The 17946-nt window shown below is 34.1% G+C and overlaps 2 protein-coding genes across 3 annotated transcripts; one reads left to right on the forward strand and one right to left on the reverse strand.

Moving 5' to 3' along the window:
* LOC114195411 (2,3-bisphosphoglycerate-dependent phosphoglycerate mutase-like) lies at nucleotides 1-2995 on the forward strand. Of its 2 annotated transcripts, none has more exons than XM_028085874.1 (9): nucleotides 1-121; nucleotides 458-713; nucleotides 838-1061; nucleotides 1151-1269; nucleotides 1342-1498; nucleotides 1679-1780; nucleotides 1874-1993; nucleotides 2466-2522; nucleotides 2625-2995. In XM_028085874.1, the coding sequence occupies exons 1-8, from the start codon at nucleotides 41-43 to the stop codon at nucleotides 2508-2510; spliced, it is 1104 nt and encodes a 367-aa protein (XP_027941675.1). In that variant the 5' UTR covers nucleotides 1-40; the 3' UTR covers nucleotides 2511-2522; nucleotides 2625-2995. The 2 variants fall into 2 exon arrangements, with proteins under 2 accessions (XP_027941675.1, XP_027941676.1); XM_028085875.1 differs by having other exon boundaries at nucleotides 89-159.
* A 13926-nt stretch (nucleotides 2996-16921) lies between these two features.
* LOC114195013 (protein DOWNSTREAM OF FLC-like) lies at nucleotides 16922-17610 on the reverse strand. The gene is made up of 2 exons (XM_028085415.1): nucleotides 17454-17610; nucleotides 16922-17253 (listed from the first exon to the last, which is right to left on the reverse strand). Exons 1-2 carry the CDS (start codon nucleotides 17608-17610, stop codon nucleotides 16922-16924), a joined length of 489 nt encoding a protein of 162 aa, XP_027941216.1.
* Nucleotides 17611-17946: the final 336 nt, after the last annotated feature.

Below are 17946 nucleotides of genomic sequence, written 5' to 3' on the forward strand. Positions count from 1 at the left end.
TTTTCTTCGCCACCAACCTTTTATAAAATGCGGCCAATAAATGTTCCTTCCTTTTATCTCTTTAAACATACACTCTTCTCACTTTCACTTTCACATATGCACTGGTATAAGGGTGCTGCAGGTACTCTTAATGAATCACTCTGTTGTAGAAAACAGAAGGTTTTTTTTTTTTTTTCCTGCTTTTTCTCCACCTGGGGTCATCTTGATTTTTTTTGCATTCATCCTCATAAATCTGCACTTTTTTTTAGTAAGGGTTGTTTTAATTTCCCTATGTTTCACTTTCATTTGCTGTTATTTTCTCATTATTGATGATCAACAATAGCATGTCTTCTAACCTTGTATGAGCTTGTTTTTGTTTACTCTTTTGGTTGATTCAAACATCTAGGTGGGTTTTTGATGCTAATACGGACAAATAAATGTCTACATTCATGATGAATAGTTTGTTTTCAATCTACAGAGAATGGCTGCTGGAGTGTATAACCAAGCAATTGGTGCTTTTCAATCCAATTCTCACATCAACAATTTTAATCACCAGCATAAGTTGAACAACATTGGAAGACTAGCAGTGACAAAGGATTTTATCAGAAGTAACCGTTTATCAAGAAGGAATTTTAATGTAATTCAATGTATAGAATCAAAAACATCTGTGGTTGACTTGGTATCATCCCCTTCAAGAAGCAAAAACAGTGACAGAGACACTCACAAAAAATCAAGTAAGACAAACTCTGCTCTCAGTTGACATGTTTAAATTTCAAAGCTTGTTCATGTGGATTGCAGCTTGAAGTTTGATTAACCATGTTTTAGTTGATTGGAACTATTAAATTGATTCATACTCAGATGAAGCTGCTCTGATCCTTGTTCGACACGGCGAGTCCTTGTGGAATGAAAAGAACTTGTTCACAGGTTGTGTTGATGTTCCCCTCAGCAAGAAGGGTATTGATGAGGCAATTGAAGCAGGCAAAAGAATTAGCAGTATTCCTGTGGATCTCATCTTTACATCTGCTTTGATTCGAGCACAAATGACAGCCATGCTTGCCATGACACAGCACCGCCGCATGAAGGTAGTAACATGAACACCTCAACTGTTAAAATAGACACAACATATCCGCTGAATTTGTGTGTAAACTATAAGGAATGAAACTTCGTGCAGGTGCCTATCATAATGCACAATGAGAATGAACAAGCAAGGGAGTGGAGCCAAGTTTTTGGTGAAGATACAAAAAAGCATTCCATTCCAGTCATATCAGCCTGGCAATTGAATGAAAGAATGTAGTAATCTTCTTCAACTTACAATGTTTGGTACTTGTGTGCATATATATGACATGCTTGTTATCATTTCAGGTATGGGGAACTACAGGGTCTAAATAAACAAGAAACAGCAGAAAGGTATGGCAAAGAACAAGTTCATGAGTGGCGTCGAAGTTATAACATACCTCCCCCAAATGGTGAAAGTTTGGAAATGTGTGCTCAAAGGGCAGTTGCCTATTTTAGAGAACAGGTATGCTATTGTGTAGATTTTGTGTCATGTTCTTTTCAATAAAGAATAAAAACAACAACATATTAGAAACATTACATCATTACAATCTCCTCTTCTTCCTGTTTTATCAAGTGTTATGTGTGTTAAAACTTTACATTGTAGCATCTACAAGAAGCTGATTCCATTGACATTATACTGCAGATTGAACCTCAACTTTTATCTGGAAAGAATGTTATGGTTTCTGCTCATGGGAATTCACTGAGATCCATTATTATGTATCTGGACAAACTAACTTCCCGGGAGGTGATTGGTGAAGTGTTAAGAGTAATGGCAATTTTCTATGTTCACATGTCATAAAGAGCCAAGCTTTATTTTTATTTTCTCACATTTTGGCAGGTGATTAGTTTAGAATTATCAACTGGAATTCCAATGCTTTATATTTTCAAAGAAGGAAGATTCATTAGGAGGGGAAGTCCTACAGGACCAACTGAAGCTGGAGTTTATGCCTACACCAGGGTAAACACCTATATACCTTTTCTACATCACTCCATTCTGCTAATATATTATTTCTTTAGCATTCTACAAATTTTTATTTAAGAATTTATTATCTGTGGCTTTGGAAAGATGAAATAGCAGTTTGTCACAAGAAACAGATTTAAAGAACACATTTCAGAGTAGTTTCACTATTGACAGCTATGATTTAAAACTACTAGCATATCTCTTCTGAATTGATTATTCATATAGTGGTATTGGTAATACCACTCTGTTTTTCCATATTAAGCATCTTTTCTTTTGTCACCAAAATGTTTATTTCCTAGTTCTTTCTCGAAGAATTTCAAAGTATAATACTCTTAGAAAGTTCATACAAAGAAAAAAAAAAATGAAAGATGCGTATACAAACTTTGTTTGGGACCAGATATTATGTTCGGTTCTCATTTCCTCAAATCTCAAATCTCAAAGAACTCATAATGTCATTACACCGTTACAGCGTTTGGCTCTTTACCGACAGAGATTGGATGATATGCTTCAATAATGTTTTTCTAAGGTTAGATAATAGATGTACACCCACTATTTTACTATTTATGTTTCTTTCATGTACTTTTTTTAGCTTGTTATTACAAATTTATTATCTTTTTTCTTTTGGAAGTATGAGGGAATATACATCTGTAACAAGTGCAACTGAGACCGGTAACAACAAAGTTCATAATAGAGGGGCAGAAGAGTTAATTACTGATGCAATTCAGCAAGGACACCTAGCAAATCATGGAGGCAAGAAAAGCACGAGAATTAAAATAACTAACTCTAGGTTGAAGGATTTTGATTGTTCAAAAGTTTAGTATATATTCTGTTTGTTGTGGTGAGAGAAAGGGAGGATGGTTTTGCTATGAACTTCTCTCTCTGGACCTATTTCTCATATTAAGTTTTTGTTCATACTGTTTTGGGTCATTTTCTGCAATACTCATTATTTGATGAGTACTTTCTGAAATTCAATAATACTACTATAGAGAATTGAATTTGTTCTTGGAATACCTTATTCTCTGTTTCAATTGGTACTTTCATTGATATGGCGAAGAATACTCGCCTCAAAGACCTCACCACTGATGTGGAGCGTATTTTGGAATTAATGGAGACTCGACATCAAGAAAATATAATGCGATTCAAAATGTTAGAAGTTGTCGTAGATAACCTACAGAAGCAAAATATTGAGCGGGAGCACACACCTCAGATTGTTTCACCCCCATTTCAAGTGCGTAACGTCAAGTTGGACTTTCCGCGCTTTGATGGTTAGGAGGTGTTGTAGTAGATTTTTAAAGCAGAGCATTTTTTCTCCTATTATAATACACCGGATGACCATCAACTTACCATTGCTGCAATTCATTTTGACAAGGACGTCGTTCCTTGGTACTAGATGATGACGCGTCATGATTCTTTCCATTCGTGGGTTGCTTTTACTCGTGCTTTAGAAATGGAGTTTGGACCCTCACTATATGAGTGCTCGCGATCCCGCTTGTTTAAACTTATAGAAACAGGTTCTGTGCATGATTATTATGTTCAATTCACTACCTTAGCTAACAGAGTTCAAGGTATATCACCGTAGGCCTTACTAGATTGTTTTGTGGGAGGCTTGAAACCTGATATTAGAAGAGATGCCATTTCTCAATCCCTTGCAACCCTAATTAGAGTTGTCTCCTTGGCCAAGTTATATGAGGAGAAGTATGTTGCCAAATCCAAACAGTACTCTAATTTTCCATCTTCCAAAACACAAGTTGCAAACCCTTCCTTCTCTCTTAGTCAGACCATAAAATCCACTAGCTTACCTCCTCTCCTGCCTAGTCCCCCCTCTGCATTCGAGTTCCACCACTATTCGACATTCCAATGTCAAAAGAATAACCCCTGCCGAGATGCAACTCAAGCGTGAAAAAGGTTTTTGTTATACCTGTGATGACAAGTTTTCACCTACTCATAGGTGTTTCAACAAATAATATTTACTTCTTCAATGGTAGGATGAGAGTAATGGTGAATTACAACCTGAGCCTCCCGATCGTGAGCAGAATTTGGAATTACAATTGGCCCCAAAACATCATATGTCGTATAATGCATTAAAAGGATGCTCTAGTTTTGGTACTCTAAAGTTTACGGGTGTTATTAATGGTCTGATAGTGCAGGTTTTAGTGGATAATGGTTCAAGTGATAATTTTTTGCAACCACGTTTGGATCATTTTTTAAAGTTGCCTATTGAGCCCATTCCCAAATTTCAAGTGTTGGTAGGTAATGGCAGTGCATTAGTTGTTGAAGAGAGGGTCAGTGAATTGGAGGTTAAGATTCAAGGCCATGTCTTAAAATTACCTATGTATCTATTCGATGTCACTGGTGTGGATCTCGTGTTGGGAGCTACTTGGTTAGCCACGATCAGGCCCCACATTTCTTATTATAGTAAACTTACACTTAAGTTTTATTTGGGCAATCAATTTGTCACATTACAGGGTGACCAACCCTTTTTACCAATGTTAGCTCACTTCCATCACCTACGCAGAATGCATCACACACATGCTATATAGGAGTTATTCACACTGCAGTTTAAACAAAAAGACTATTTTTCGGATCAGGGGTTGGTGTTCCCTACTACTATTGCACCAGAATTGGCCGCAATGTTGCATAACTATAGTGTGGTATTCTCGATGCTTGTTGGATTACCTCCTCATCGGTACCACAATCATTCCATTCTGTTGTTGTCAGGTTCAACACCGGTAAAGGTTCGCCCATACAGGTATCCCCATAGCCAGAAAGAGCAAATTGAGATTATAGTTCAGGAAATGTTGATTGCAGGAATTATTGTCCCAGTAATAGACTTTTTTCTTCCTTGATAATACTTGTTAAGAAGAAAGATGACACTTGGAGGTTCTACACTGATTATAGAGCCTTGAATGCTATAACTATTAAATATAGTTTTCCTATTCCCACTGTAGATGAATTAATTGATGAGCTACATGGGGCAAAATTCTTTTCGAAATTGGATCTTCGCTCTGGCTATCACTAAATATTAATGAATGAATAGGACAGATTTAAGACTGCTTTTCGCACCCATCAAGGCCACTATGAATGGGTTATGATGCCGTTTGGTCTCACCAATGCACCAACCACATTTCAAAGTTTAATGAATGAAATTTTCCAGGGTATGTTGAGGAAATTTGTGCTTGTATTTTTTAATGATATATTAGTTTTCAGCCCCACTTGGCTAGCACATTTACAACACCTTGAAGTAGTGTTGCAAAAATTACAACAACATAAACTATTTGCTAAATTGTCTAAGTGTTCTTTTGGGTTGTAACAAGTGGATTATCTTGGCCATACTGTTTCAGCACTAGGTGTGGCAATGAATAAGGATAAGGTGCAAGTTGTCTTATAGTGGCCATGTCCGAAAACTTTGAAACAATTGAGCCATGACATGTGAATCACCTTAAGAATGATTATTTGCTTCCTATTGATTTCAATTAGGAAGGTCTGAATTATGTCTTCATGGTCTTCAAACCATACTTCAAGCCTTCCATGATTCAAGGCATTGGCAGAGGATGAAGTAGGTGGGATGGAGCTTTCATCATCTGAGGGGGTTGTTCGTTGTCTTTTAGGCATGGTGAATTGTAGGTTTGGCTCTTACTAGCATGTGAGAATGCCAATGCATGATACTTATGCAAGTATTTATAAAATTAGCATGTTGATTTTCAAAATCAGTCAATTAATTTGTACAAATTTTATGGTTTGAGTGCAATATAGGAAATCACAACCAATTAAATGTGAGGGAATCTATATCAGAGTATGCAGTAATGTATTTCCCATGCGTTTTATGAATGATCCACTCACAAACAGTTCACATCTAATGCATGCACATTGGAAATCAAGTAATTAAAGCACTTTATGGTCAATGCAATATGAAAAGTTGATTTTAGCTAATGTAATTAAAGCACTTGATGGTCAATCAATTAAAATCAATTCAAGCAAATCCATATCAGCATAAGTGATTTTAACACATAAAAATACAAAGTTAGTCGACTAAAACTGTACCATAAAATTGATTTTTAGTGCAGTGGCAGTTTTAAGTGAAATCTATGTGTTGATTTTGCAGTTTTAGTTGACTAAAAATTTGATATCACACGAAATTCACACCAAACCAATTTAAATTAAATATATGTGTTGCTTGTGAGATTTAATAGATTGAAATAGTTCTAGAACACAAATTATGCAGATTTTGACATTTTAAGTGAAATCTATGTGTTGAATTTGTAAATTTAGCTGACTGAAATTCTGGCAGTTTTCAAATTATGCAGATTTTACCACTTTAAATGCAACACACACATGATCTAATAAGATTAACAAGCCAACATACATTCTTCATGTCAAGAATACCTAATTCAGTTCTAAGCTTATTAAATCTATCACATGCAAGTGGTTTGGTGAATACATCCACAAATTGATTTTCAGTTTTTACAAACATGATTTCAATATCACCTTTTTGAATATGATCTCTTATGAAATGATGCCCAATTTCAATGTGTTTAGTTTTAGAATGCTGAATTAGACTGTTAGTTAGGTTGATTGCACTTGTATTATCACCATAAAGAGGTACCTTTTTTAGCTTTACACCATAATCCATAAGTTGATGCTTCAACTATATGCTTTGAGCACATGGATGTCCAGTTGCTATGTACTCAGCCTCAGCTATAAATAGTGCTACACATGCTTACTTCTTGTTATTCCATGAGATTAGGCTTGATCCAAATAGATGGCATATACCACTTGTGCTTTTCCTATTCAATTTGCACCCTGCATAGTCAGAATCTGAAAAACCACTAAGAACAATGTTGGATTCATTAGGGTACCATAATCCAACATTAGTTGTCCCTTTCAGATACTTGAGATCCTTTTTGTAGCTTTGAAGTGTGATTCCTTTGGATTGGATTGAAACCTTGCCCACAAGCAAACACCAAATTGTATATCCGGCCTAATAGCGGTTAGATATAGCAAGGAACCAATTAATCCTCTATATTTGGTTGAATTAACTTGTTGTCCAGCTTCATCTACATCCATAAGGCAGTTTGTAGCAATTGGAGTGACAGCCTCTTTGCAATCCTCCATTTTGAACTTTTTGAGTAGGTCAAAATAGTATTTTGATTGGCTTAAAAATGTCCATGCATGAGTTGCTTCGCTTGCAACCCTAGGAAGTAGGTTAGCTCACCCATCATAGACATCTCAAATCCTCCCTGCATAGTTGCAACAAACTCTTCACACATGGAGTTATTACTTGATCCAAAGATTATATCATCTACATATACTTGAACGAGTATTACATCCCTTGCATGCTTTCTAATGAAAAGTGTTTTATCAACCACACCTCTAGCATATCCTTTAGATAAAAGAAAGTTGCTTAACCTCTTATATCACTATCGTGGTGCTTGTTTCAAACAATATAAAGCCTTTTTAAACTTGAAAACATGATTAGGATAAAGGTGATCTTCAAAGCTAAGGGGTTGTGATACATACACTTCTTCATTTAAGAAACCATTCAAGAATGCACTTTTCACATCCATTTGAGAAAGTTTGAAATTACACATGCATGCATATGCTAACAATAACCTCACAGCTTCTAACCTAGCTACAGGTGCATATGTTTCATAAAAATCAATGCCTTCCTCTTGATTATAACCTTTAACAACTAGCCTAGCCTTATTCCTATCAATGTTACCATTTTCATCCATTTTATTCCTAAACACCCATTTTGTACCAATCACATTCATTACATCAGTTTTAGGAACAAGAGACCACACATTATTCCTAATGAATTGATTAAGTTTATCTTGCATAGCAACAACCAAGTTACTATCACATAATGCATCATTCACATTCTTAGGTTCAATTTGAGAAACAAATGCAACATGTTCAAAGAATACAAGTTTGCATCTAGTGGATACTCCCTATTTTATGTCACAATTATATTTGTAGCTCACTAGATCTCACTAAGAGTGCAAGTTGTAACACGTTTGAAGGGTACGCGATTGGTGGTTTGTGAAGTGAGAAGAACGTAAACCTGGTAAGTAATCGAAACTCCCCATGTTTCGATTGTTGATTTTATTCGTTGTGAAGCCCTAATATTTGATTTCCAATTGAGGTCCCCGACATTGAAGACGAATGTGTTTATGAAAAGGCATAAGAGGAGTTTTGTTTGTTGGTCAGTGGAGTCCTCATTCTTCCTTTTCTCTCCAAAATCAAACTCGAGTCCTCATCGCTCCCCTTTTTTCTTCTTTCCCAGATGCTCGCCATTGTAGCTTAGTAAAGGTCAATGAGATTGAGGTTGAGCAAAGTTTTTTCGCTTGGAGTTGATTGTGTTGGCGTTGTCCTGAAAGGTTAGTTTTATGTATGAATTTCTTTTGATGTCAGTTAAGTGCATTTTCACAATAGTTATGTGAATTTGTTCTGTATCATAAAACAATATTTTTGTGATTTTTGTGGAGTTGAAAATAAGTGGTTTTAAATTTGGGTAGCATGCACCATATGTTTTATGTATCAACACTTTCAAGTTAGAATTTTAAATAAATGAAGTTAATTAGCCCCTTACATGAAAATGAAAAAACTCCAACACCCGCAATCTTCCAATTCAACCAAACAATTTTTCAAAACTTCAACCTGCACGCACTTGACTATCATAATTTATATTAAGTAATATAATTATCATAATAAGAAACCTATTATTACTGAAAAATACCGAGCAATTTACACTTGTTTTTGAAATGCATTGTATTTGTTTGTGCACTATCCATTTACTTATACATTATCGGTATGTGTTTAATTTTTCTTATTTCCAGGGCTTACCTACCTTTTTATCACTATATTTTTTTGTTTTACAAGTTCATAAGAGAATCAATTTAAAAAGATGAATTCTTTTTAATTTTTTATTAGTCTAAACCATGATGCATTTTAAATTAAGGGTTCATATCTTGTCACACTGCTAGATAGTTTAAATACTACAAAAAATGCATGTTGAATTAAAATATTAAAAAAGGTCCTTTAATAAAATGATCATGGATCATGCTAGATCCTCAAATGCCCATTGCATGCAAGCAAAAGGTGTAATTGGATCAAAATACATGGAGGAAAATCATATTCCTGAAACTAAAGGATTCTTTGAAATGCTTGTTGCTGCGCAAGCACCCTTGTGGGAAGGGTGTGATAATCACTCAAAATTGTCGACTTCTTTGAAAGTTCTAAGCTTGAAATCTGATTGTAATATGCATGAAGGATGTTTCAATAAGATAGTCTAACTTATGGGAGAGACTATGCCGAATGATTATCGAATGGTTAATAATTTTTTCCAAGCTAAGAAGTCGGTGGAAAAATTTGGTTTAGGTTGTACAAAAATTGATTGTTGCCCAAAAGGATGCATGTTGTATTACAATGAAAATTCTCATAAAGGTATAACTAATTGCTTTATTTATGGAATGGATCGATATAAGACAATCACTAGGAGAGGAATTGAAAAGAAGATTGTTGTTAAAAAGATGTGGTACTTTCCTATTATTCCAAGACTTAAAAGGTTATATTCTTCAATGGCCACTACACCTCACATGAGATGACATAGTGAGAATCAAAGGGATCCCTCTATTTTGTGTCATCCATCTTATGGGGAAGCTTGGAAGAACTTTTGGTCAAGACCCGAGAAATGTTAGATTAGGTTTATGTGCAGATGGGTTTAATCCTTTTGGTCAATATGGAAGAAGTTATTCTTGTTGGCTAGTTATCCTAACTCCATAAAATCTTCCACCTTCCATGTGCATGAAGAGAGAATTTATGTTTTTTACAGTCTTAATTTCAAGTCCTTCCAATCCAAAGCATAAGATTGACATGTTCTTGCAACCACTTATAGACGAGTTGTGCTCCCTTTGGACTGAAGGAACATTGACTTATGATGCGTCATTGAGAAAAAACTTTATGATGAAAGATGGTGTTGATGTGGACAATTAATGACTTTCTAGCTTATGGCATGTTATCGGGTTGGATGACTTCTGGTAGACTTGCTTGCCCTATATGTATGGAAAGAACAAAGGCATTCTCACTTAGTCATAGCCACAATATCTCTTATTTTGATTGCCACCTGATCATCCATTTAGAAGGAATAAAAAGGCATTTAAGAAAAAGGTTGTTGAGAAAGATCCTCCTCCCCCATGTTTGTCTAGCCTTGATATTTGGAATAGGGTTGCACAATTTCCAATTTGCATTGAATTACAAGAACAAGGAAATATTCCTTGATATGGTATTAATCATAATTAGAAGAAAAAAAGTATATTTTGGAGGTTACCTTATTGGAAAACTCAACTTTTACGCCATAATATTGATTTATGCATACAAAAATAAACGTGTCCATGAATGTGTTTGACATAATGATGGATATCAAAGGAAAAACTAAGGATTCAAATAAGGCTCGATTGGATTTAGCAGCAATACGTAATTGAAAAGAGCTAGAGTTGAAAGACATTATTCGTGGCAAAAACCAAAGGAAGTATATGCATTTACCAAATCCCAAAGAGTCTCTATTTGTAAATGGGTTAAAGAACTTAAGTTGCCAAATGGATGTGCTTCCAATTTGGGTAGATGTGTTAAATTTAATGACGGAAAGTTACATGGAATGAAAAGTCATGATTGTCATGTTTTCATGCAACGATTACTTCCAATTGCATTTGACTCTTTACCAAAATCAATTTGGAAAGTTCTAGTTGGATTGAGCCTTTTCTTTAGATAATTAAGTTCTACAACACCACATGTTGAACACCTAAGAGTTCTGGAAGAACATAGACCCGTGTTGTTATGTAAATTGAAACAAATATTCCCACCAAGCTTCTTTGATTCCATGGAACACCTTCCAATTCATCTACCTTATAAGGCAAAAGTTGGTGGTCTAGTTCAATTTCGTTGGATGTATCCATTTGAGAGGTATAAAATTACTAATCACCTTTACACTATTTATTGTATACTTTTTCAATAGTTTAAAATATCCATGTTTATATTCTTTTTTAGGTTCTTACACTCCCTAAAATAGAAAGTAAAAAATAAAGCTAGGGTGGAGGGCTCTATTTGTGAAACTTACTTAGTGGAGGAAACATCTACCTTTTCCTCATTTTATTATCTTGATCATGTTGAAACAAGAAGGACTAGGATTCCTCGTAATGTTGATGTAGGTGACGGGCCTTCATTTACGCCTCCTATTTCAATTTTCAATTACCCCAGAAGAGCAATTGGAAAGTCCATAACATATTTTCTGAACCAAAGAGACTTTGATGTTGCCCAGTTGTATGTTCTTCAAAATTGTAAAGAGGTTCAACCATACTTTGAGTAAGATGGTCTTCAATCATTTCAAGTGAGGGTGACATGGATAGTGATTTTGATGAAACAGATACGTCTTTGGTAATTCATGCATTACAATTAATTGCACATCTTGTGTTAATTATCTTTTACATTAATATGTTTGTGATTTGTGATAATTGTAGTGAATGAGAGGCAAAATATCTGACACGTTTGGGTGTAGAAAACACAACTAGGTTTGAGTCTTTTCATTAACTTATTTTGTTTACTAACAATTCATTGTTCCACTTCGTTTAATTTCTTACATGTTATATATGTAATAAGTTCCACTTGCAAATGACTCAAAGGGGTAGAAGTGGTGGTCGTAGACCACCCAATCGTGGTGGACGAGGTGTTCGTGTTGCTGATAGGGCTTCACCTAACACCAACTCTCCCACTTTATCTATTCATCCAACCACCATGGAGTCTAGACGTCCTATCTGTGAAAGACCATCACTTCCTAAAGTTGAGGAAGAAGATGTTGAACATTTAATAGAAGAGTTCATTCGTACTAGCTTTTCTATAGAGACCACACTGAATCAACCTTTGCCAATAAATGATTCACTTACACCGGAGTGTGTGAATCTGGCAATATCATTTATCATAGGCCTTGGCTTCATGTAGAAAAAGGAGAGTAAGTATATTTTAATTTCATTGTGAAATTTCTTTAATTTGTCAATATTTACATATATCATTTTGACAATATGTTTAAACACATATTTACTCCAGCTAATGGTCCGTCTACTATAATCTCACGGATCTTCAAACAAAAATTTGATTAACCAAATCCCAGTTGGAAGAAGGTTCGAATCGAAGTTGGAAGGAGGTTCGAATCGAGCTTAGAGATAGATGGTTTGGAGAATTTAAGGCAAGTTGAATTATGATTACATTTGAAATGTTATTTATATTATTCAATTATGTGTGTTTGCTAACTAATTTTTCATTGAGAAAGAATATAGGTGGGATCCAGAACAAGAGCAAGCCATAGGATCTGTTTTTGAAATGAAAGGCTCACATATTTTAAAAAATGCAATGAACAAAGTTATGAATGGTCAGGACAAGGGGACTTGGATTCCACCAAGTGTTCGAGTAGCCTTGGATATTCATTGGAGTTCTATAAAATTCCAAGACAAGAGTGTCACAGCCAAGGCAAATCGGGTTGTTCAGAAAGAAGTCACAGCCTACTATGGTGGTTCCATATCTACTGCAACTCATTTTAAGAAAATGGTACTTATTATATTTTTGTATAGTTAATTGAAATATAATATATTAAACTTAAGATGCTAAAATTTTACTTGTGTTTAAATATATGTAGACTAGGCAACTTGAACGAGAACCAACTGCTTGAGAGATTGTAGAAAGAACAAAGAAACTAAAGACTAGAGAATGGGTCAATGACAAGACCCATGACCTTGCAGTATGTTTAACATTTAATGTTATAATTTAGTGTTTGTTGTGCGTTTCCTTCTTGAGAATAGTTTATGTTATTATTTTCAGGAAATATATAAGCAACGTCGAGAAGAAGTTCAACAATAACACATGCAAGAAGGCTCATCTTCACAAAACTCTCATGTTCCCTCTATTGACGACAATGATATATACTTTAGTGTTGTTGGAGGTGAAAGTAAGAAAGGGAATGTGTATGGACTTGGTACATTAAGCAAAAAGTTTTATAGTTCTACAGGTGCTCACTCTTCTACTACCCAAGCTCTAGTAGTACATCAAATAGAAGAAATGTATGAGACTATTCAAAAGTTGAATGTTGAACTTATGGCAAAGAATGCCAAGGAGAAGACACTTGAAGAAAAGGTTGAAAACTTGCTGAAAAATCATGTTGAACAAAGTGAACGTATGCATGAACAAAATGAACGTATGTGCCAACAAGATGAACAAATGAAACTTATTTTGCAACATATTCATTTGAAGAATGTTGTGCCAGGTCCTAGTGATCCTACTACTATTGGAGATGATAAAATAGACCATATCAGTGATAGTAGACCAGGATATCATTAGTTTCATGTTTAGTTATTTGGTGTGTTTCAAATTGCACACTTTCAAACTATTTTTGTTTTTTTTTTTTTTGGATCATGTTATATATTTACCACTTGTAATTTATGTACTACACTTTACTATATTATGTAATGTAGTTTGTTATTACTTAACTAGATTAAATTTTTATCATCCATAAACAGGTAAAAATATTGTTTTTAAGCAGGTAAAAATCGTAAATAATAACAAAAATAGTTTTTTGTTTTTTTGCTAATCAGCGACCGATTTTATGGGTCACTGTTAGTCTCTGAACTTTGCCACCAATTTAACGACCAACCAATATTAGTCCCTGTTGATAAAAAAATTTGCCACCATTTCAGCGACCCCAAAAAAATTGTATATCAATAAAATAATCATACTTTAGTGACCGATTTAATTAGTTGTTGTTTGTATCATAACTTTGCCACCAATTTAGCGACAAAAAAATTTGTACATAAATATAATAATCATACTTTAGCGATCAAAATAATTGGTCTCTAACTACCTACCTTTTGTGACAAAACTAGCAACCGAATTTGGTATCACTTCTGGTTGCTAAATTGGTTTCTTATGTTTGGAAAGTGACCAAACTTTTGGAGACCAAATAGCGTAATAAACTTTTATCCTAATAAAATATTAATATTTATATAGTATAATCTCATTATTATAATGCTTTCAATTTCTATATGAAGCACCCTATACTATATGTAAAAGTTTCGTACAACTTTCACAAGTAACAAAGTTACTAATTTTCAACATACTATATAATATATGCTTCTCCACACTCGTTTCATCTATTAATGCTATAATATATTATAAGCATATCTAAAAGATAATATAATACCAACATTCCATTTTCTGCACACACACCAATCCATGTCTTATTCTATGATATAATATAACTCTATCATTTTATTTTCGGAAACCCAATTTAATCCAATTTAAAGCTTCGTAAAAACAATCTATCAAAAACAAAAATATATTCCCTTTTCACTAAAACTTTAATCCAAAAAGTGGATTTCGGAATTCCTCTAGAGATTCTTTCATCAAAATGTAGTTATTTATAATCACCAATAAAACACATTTCTATAATTTAATCCGTAAACATTACATATAATCATATATTAAGAGAAAAAGTTAACTCCCTTTACTTTGTTGGAAGTCCAACATCAAATAAAAATAAGACAATTTTATAATATATAAGTGAGGTGCAAATCTCACCTTACAAGTAGGTTTTGTGAGTTGAATTAGGCTTAAAGACCACTCTTTAACAATCTTTGAATCAATTACTTAACAATCCTTGAATCAATTACTTTCGTATTCTATAGTGCCCAATTTTCCTCTTTTAGACCTTGACCTCTCCCTCTCTTCAATTGGTTATAAACCTAACTTAATAACAATATAATTCTACACCTCTCTCTCTCTCTCCAAATATATAATATTGGCATAAGCTATGAAATCAATTGGTTATAAACCTAACTTAATAACAATTTAATTCTACACCTTAACCTTATTCCATATTTATTAAAATTAATTCTAATAAATGTACCTCATGGAATTTAACTCATGACTTCCATTACCAACCAGCTATCAACTGGATTACCTTAACTTCTTAACTTAATAATAATGTAATAAATCAAAATATACCACATCATTCCTTTATTGTTTTCTCTATTTAATAATTAAACTAATTTTCCTGGATCTTACACTCTCTAGGATACCCATAACCCACTCACTTTTGAAAAGGCAAGGTGAACATGTGTCCCTGTAGGTCAGATGCAGTTTCAAATTAATTGGGCATCTTCATATGGATTACCTGTTGTGCAAAATCATGTACAGCATTTGCCATTTAATCAGACCACGTTTGTTAATTAAGTATTTAATATATTTTTCAGCAATTTTTGGACACATATTTTGTAGTGCACAGTTCGGAGATGCCAACAACCCACTCACTTTTTGGAAAAGCAAGGTGGAGAGAAAAAAATCCAAAAAAAAAATAAATAAATAAGGATGAGAAGTGAACCAAGAACCAACTTTGCGCAAAAAAGAAAATGAATCATAAATAGGGTTCATGAATTTGGCACAGATATGGTGGAGAAAGGTTTACGAAACAAAAGATAGAGACAAACCCTAAATATGAAACCAATGCACGACATAGACATGAACAAAATTTTGCGTTGAATTAAGTGTGGAGGAGGAGAACCATGGACACTGCTTCAAGGTTGGGGACACAGGAAGTGAAGCGTGAAACTCCAATATTAAAACTGATGAGAGAGAGAGAGTTTCACGAAAATTTCCTTTACTTTAGAGACAACAATGAAAAATTTTATTATAATAAAATAATAAATTAATTTTTTGCCACGTGAAACCTTTGTTAAAGTCAATCTTTTGTTAGTCAAATAATCGTTTTCCAAAAACAAAATTGAGTGGATTAAGAAAAAATGTTGAGGGAATTATGAAAAACTTACATATTCATCTTTTGCATACTTCCGTTGAGTGAAAACAAAAGCTGAATGGTTTTTGCCTGCTAAAAACATTCTAATACCGAGTTTGAAAGTTATTAAATTACCTGTTTATTACTTAGTATTCTAAACAATTTGAACGTTACTCAAGTAGTCCATTTAAAAAAAAAAAAGAGTTAGATTTTTAATATCAATTATTACCTTTATCAATGTTTAAAGGTTAAAACATTCAACATTAATCAAGTGATATTATAACTAATATTAAAAGTTAAGACTTTTTCTTAACATTGATCTACAAAAACCGACGTTAAAATATTTTCAACATCAATATATACAAGAACGAATATTAAAAATCCCAAACTTTCAACAATGTTTTAGTTAATATCGATTCTAAAACTCTTGCTAAAAGATTAAAAAATCAATGTTAAATAACATCCCTTTAAACTGTGAATTCTCTTTACTAAAGTGAGAAATATAAATAGAAAAGTGTCTAAAATTAATCAAACCAACCCCATCACATTATACCAATATAACAAAAAAAAAAAAAAAACAAAACCAATCAACAAGGAAACAAGAAAGAGAAAATTATTATTTATACTTTAAATTGGAAAGTGAAAATTAAGCAATAGAAACAAACCTTCATAAATTTTTTAATCATATATTATTTTAGCAGAATATCTATTATATTTGTTAATTTTCAGTTTAGGATTTTCCCCCTAACCATGTTTCTTTTATTCACAAGACTTTAGTCCGAAATTTTGCTCTAAAAAACCGAGTCTGGTATCGCTTCCACCAATGACATCATTTTAAGCATTCAATTTTATACCAACTAATGCAAAAAAAAAAAAAAAGCTTTCAATTTCATACCAACTAATCCAAAAAAAATAAAAAAATGTGATGTGCCCGATTAGCACTCTCCATGAAAGAACCATAGCCAAATACATCACTACAAAATTCACTAGCTGCAACATCTGTAGCCCTATAAAGAAGAACCTACGTTCTATTATTGAAATCAGCACCCACTACCATGCAATCATAAGAAAACCCTAAAACAAAGAATCGAGTGAAACTAATTCTCATCATCATAATCTCGGTATCGTCTGAAAATCCTTGCACAAGCTGATGCAATCTTTTTCTTCATGAAACCCAAGTTGTTGACAAACCTATCATTGGTAGCAATACCATTGTAGCGATTGAGAATAACACGTGAGTGATCACGCCCTGGAGTGGGTTCGTTGCAGTCACGTAGAGGACTGGTTACAAGACTCGCATCACAGTTTTGGTTAGCTTGATTCGCGTCCACGAAGATCGTATATGATCCTGAGGAATCGGTCTTAACCATCTTGCTGTACACAATAATACCTCTGATTCTGTCCTTGCATACCAGAGTAACCTCCGCACCTACGAAGCAACATTTCAAAGAAGCCAAAGCTGTAACACTTTGGATTGAAAACAACACACACGTGTGATTGAACAAAGATGTAGGGTATGTTCGGAATAGTTTTCTCGTATGCATGTCGATGATAATTATGTAGTTTGGAACAAATTATGTTTAACAAACATAAAACTATGAAGTATAACCTGTTATGTAGATGACTTACCAGCAATGTAGGTAGTGAGGGGTGTCTCAAAACCAGCACGACAAGGGTCACAATAGACACGACCCTTGACATAGAAAGGGGTTAGGTGAGGGCGAATGGCTGAGACCATCACCGGAAGAACACACAAAAACACCACAAACCCTATTCTCACATCCATCTTCTGGCTCTCAGGATTTGTTTGTCTTGAGAAACAATAGAAGAGAGAAAATGACGAGGATAACAAAAACTTTAGTAACGAGTGTTTGTGTGAGAGATTATGTTTGCATGCAGAAACGTGGGTGTGATAAATCAGCAGTGAAGAGTGTGAAAGCACTGCAAACATTACCAACTTTATACTCATTCATTGTAGCACGCGCGCACGAAGAGTAAGGAAATTGGAAGTTGCCACGTTATGACAGTGACCTGAATGCACGGTCTAGTCCAAGCCCTTATTATTCTCCCATTCCGCAAGGCGTGGTTCAGTTGAATTGAATGTGTGCTTGGTCAGTGATCA

This window comes from Vigna unguiculata, chromosome 8 (genome assembly GCF_004118075.2).
Source record: "Vigna unguiculata cultivar IT97K-499-35 chromosome 8, ASM411807v1, whole genome shotgun sequence".
Classification (NCBI taxonomy): Eukaryota; Viridiplantae; Streptophyta; class Magnoliopsida; order Fabales; family Fabaceae; genus Vigna; species Vigna unguiculata.

What these genes read in the sequence shown, in the direction of transcription:
- LOC114195013 (XM_028085415.1), bottom strand. Translation starts at nt 17,610, where the DNA reads ATGGATGTGAGAATAGGGTTTGTGGTGTTTTTGTGTGTTCTTCCGGTG. An exon ending in CCTCACTACCTACATTGCTG is followed by an intron (nt 17,254 to 17,453) that starts GTAAGTCATCTA and finishes GTTGCTTCGTAG; the next exon opens with GTGCGGAGGTTACTCTGGTA.
- LOC114195411 (XM_028085874.1), top strand. Translation starts at nt 41, where the DNA reads ATGTTCCTTCCTTTTATCTCTTTAAACATACACTCTTCTCACTTTCAC. An exon ending in AGACACTCACAAAAAATCAA is followed by an intron (nt 714 to 837) that starts GTAAGACAAACT and finishes ATTCATACTCAG; the next exon opens with ATGAAGCTGCTCTGATCCTT. An exon ending in TTGCCTATTTTAGAGAACAG is followed by an intron (nt 1,499 to 1,678) that starts GTATGCTATTGT and finishes ATTATACTGCAG; the next exon opens with ATTGAACCTCAACTTTTATC.